We start from the raw sequence: 3533 nt of genomic DNA, 5'->3' as shown, positions 1-3533 counted from the left end.
TAAGAGTAAAAATAAAAACAATTAACGTTAGTGATAAATAAGTAAACAATTTTTTAGAGGGTATAATTGTCTAAAAATTATTTATAAGATTTAAATCATTGAATCATACAAGGAAAAATCTTTCAAGCAATTAACATCATATCAATACAGACATATAGTCTAACAAACATTTTAAGGATATAATTATCCTCACATTATTCATAAGCGTTTTCTCATACTAAAAAAAAGGATGTTTTCACAAACTTTTGAAAAGGTAGGGTTCCTCAAAAAAATAAAAATTATTACAGAGTAATTCCTTGGGTCATTACATAGGTTAATCATTATGGAGTAGGATATTTACATTTAATTTATGACTCAATTTTCTCATAATTAAATTTGTTATTCACATTGTCATTTATTATATACATAAATATAAAATATAAGGTATGACATGACTTGGTGATAAGACGATTTTATATCCAAATTTTATATTACATCTGTTTTATATTATTTGTAATAATAAAATACTTTTCAATTACACTTTATGTCAAATCGTTGTAAATATTAAGTCACGGAGGTAGTATAAATAATGCTTATGGTTTGTGTGAACTTTGATCCCCTAAAATCACGGTCAACAAAGCGGCCAAAGTAATCTAGAAATTAAATTTGAAAAATTACTTCATAATCACGATAACAAAAATTATTTGTTTGGATTATTCAAAAAACACAAAAATCAAACTTAAATCGAAAGCAGAATAATTAAAGTGATTCGCAACATAGTAGATTACAGCGCCCCATGTGATCCACCGCCACCGACACTACCCCACTTGCCAGACCATCTCTCCGTGACACACTCCTTTACACAACTCCTCATCCCCACCGTCCATCAAACAATCCCATAAATCAACGGCTCAACTCAAACTCATACCATACACCCCACCACACAATATCCCTCCACTTGACTCGTTTTCATGACTTTACAGTGTGACTGTGGGACTTCCTTTCCCAAACAACAGTACATTAATTTCTCTCTCCTCCATAAAACCAAACCCAAAGTAACCATACAAATTCATTCAAGCAAAAAAAACAATGGCTAAGATTATTTCAGTAATTGCTCTACTATGTGTTCTTCCTGCCATTGCTTTTGCTGCTAGGCCTGAGAAATCGCCTTTCTGTGTTCGTGGTCGCGTGTACTGTGACCCTTGTAAGGCTGGGTTTGAAACCCCCGCTTCTACCTATCTTCAAGGTTGGTCTCTTTCTTCTCTCTCTTACTCCAGATCTACTACTTTTTGTGTTAGATCTACTTTGTTCATGGTTGTTTGCTTGGATTTGTTGTGATTGAGTTGGATTTGATGTGAATGTGATGTATTTTTGTATTTGTTTATGTTTAAAAGTGTACTGTCACGATCTTGAGTGTGTTTATATTTATTTTACTGGAATTGACTTGTGTTTGACTAATTACTGATTAATTAAATACTTTTGATTATTGTGGATTCATTTATTGATACGGTTACGAGTAGCATTTGCTTGTTAATAATGCACTCTGTATCAAAACGAATGCTATTGTTGTCTCGATCCAGTTGGTAGAGATATGACATTTTGTTATCTTGATTCTCCCATAATTAACGATATGTCATGATTTTACTATCCCGATTCACTCAGTATCAAAGATGTGACGTGATCTTACTACCCCGTAATCCCGATCCACTCAGTATCGAAGACGTGACATGATTATACATCATTGTAGTTGGAGGTCATTCATACCTAATTGAACCATTTATAGTGATTAGGGAGTTCGGAGTATTAAAGAAAGGTTATCATTTATACGGAGTATTAGAAATCCTGGAATCAGTCTGTCTTGAACTAATTGTCAGGTTGATTATTCATGTGATCGGAACGTAGTACAAGTGATTTACGAATTGATGATGTATGAATGATTAATTGATTGTACTATTGGATTTGGTACATTCTTAGGAGCTTGAATTAACAGCATCATACATTCATACTAGTCTAGACTCCATTTAGATCAGTGACCGGGGTCAAGGGCGATGCATGATTTCTAATGTTGAATTTTGATTCGCGATTTCAGATGTGAAGGTGAAGTTGGAATGCCGTCACAGACACACACAGAAAGTCCTCTACCATGCTGAAGCAACCACCGATGCCACAGGTTCATACAAGATCTTCGTGGCTAATGACCAGAAGGACAATGTTTGTGACACCGTGCTAGTGAGCAGCCCCCACGCAAACTGCAAATTGGCCGACCCAGGACGTGATCGTTCCCGTGTTTCCCTCACCAGCAACAGTGGCGAGGTTTCTAATGATCGATTTGCCAACAACTTGGGCTTTACCGTGGAGGAACCCATGAGTTTCTGTTCCCAGTTGATGCAGCAATATGAGCTCACCGAAGATGAAGTGTAGATTTTAGATTCCAGATAATAGAGCATGTTGGCTCGGTAGTATCTAAGTATGTAATGCCTTATTATGCTCATCGCTTAGTTAATTATCTACCATTCTACCTAACTACCTAAGATGAGCCACATTTGTATTCGTTGTGATTGGTTTTAGTGGTATGAATGTTCTCGATTTCAATTATCTGGAACTACATTGTATCAGTAAGTAGAATCATAAACAGTATTTATTAAATCTTTGTTCTTTTAGTTGATAAAGAAGGCACAAACATTATAAATAAGAATTGAACCATCAACATCTCAGTTGACGGGCATTCTTAATGTGGTGGTATTATCTTTATTCATCTTCCAAACATGAAGGTAGTTTTCAGGTTATACTTAATAATTCTTGATTTATTCAAATTTCGAAGTTGCAATTAGTAATAATATTAAGGTTATCACTATCTTTTTTTCTTTTCAATTTATGCCGAATTGTCAGTAATAATCCTCATCAGATGTTTTAGGAAATGGTGCTGAAATTAGAAATCATTCAACCTCAAATTCCTCTAAACCTTACTGTATATATATATATATATATATTTTTTTTTTTATAAATATTTCTTCTTGTAATTTCATAATGGGTCATAGCATGAATGCATGATTTATCTTGTTATTTTGTGCAAGAATAAATACATTTAAAACGAGCTAATAGGAACCTAACACCTTCACTAACAAAGTTTAAGCTTCATCATGTTATGGTTGCATTTCTTAATAGAATTATTTTTTATTTTTTTTAAAGGAAAGGTAAACAAAAAATTACTTGTAGGATATTCTTCTATAAAGAATATACCCTAACTTGTCAAAATAAATAAATACAAAGTGAAAAGAAAGTTTACTATCGATATCTTGATAAGCTTGTACAAAATTTAGTCTGCTGCTCTATTACTCTCCCAGTAAATGTGGTGGGAATCAATAGAGGTGAAATGTCGAAGCTGCTCCTTGAACTCCTCATCAACAGCTGAATTTTCCACGGACATTGAGCCTTCCCCGGTAAAATACAAAGTATGTAAGAAAATGTAACTATCTAGACAATAAACGAAAATAAATATGAAACCCCTTATTAGATCAAACAATCCTAAGAATTTTGGGTTCAAACACTTTTTG

General features: G+C 33.6%; 1 protein-coding gene across 1 annotated transcript; it reads left to right on the top strand.

The window, feature by feature from the left end:
- Window positions 1-974: 974 nt before the first annotated feature.
- LOC110739126 (major pollen allergen Lol p 11-like) lies at window positions 975-2711 on the top strand. The gene is made up of 2 exons (XM_021919582.1): window positions 975-1225; window positions 2069-2711. Exons 1-2 carry the CDS (start codon window positions 1069-1071, stop codon window positions 2398-2400), a joined length of 489 nt encoding a protein of 162 aa, XP_021775274.1. The 5' UTR covers window positions 975-1068; the 3' UTR covers window positions 2401-2711.
- The last annotated feature ends 822 nt before the right edge of the window (window positions 2712-3533 follow it).

This window comes from Chenopodium quinoa, unplaced genomic scaffold (assembly GCF_001683475.1).
Source record: "Chenopodium quinoa cultivar QQ74 unplaced genomic scaffold, ASM168347v1, whole genome shotgun sequence".
Taxonomy (NCBI): domain Eukaryota; kingdom Viridiplantae; phylum Streptophyta; class Magnoliopsida; order Caryophyllales; family Amaranthaceae; genus Chenopodium; species Chenopodium quinoa.
This window is presented reverse-complemented; position numbering and strand designations above follow the sequence as displayed.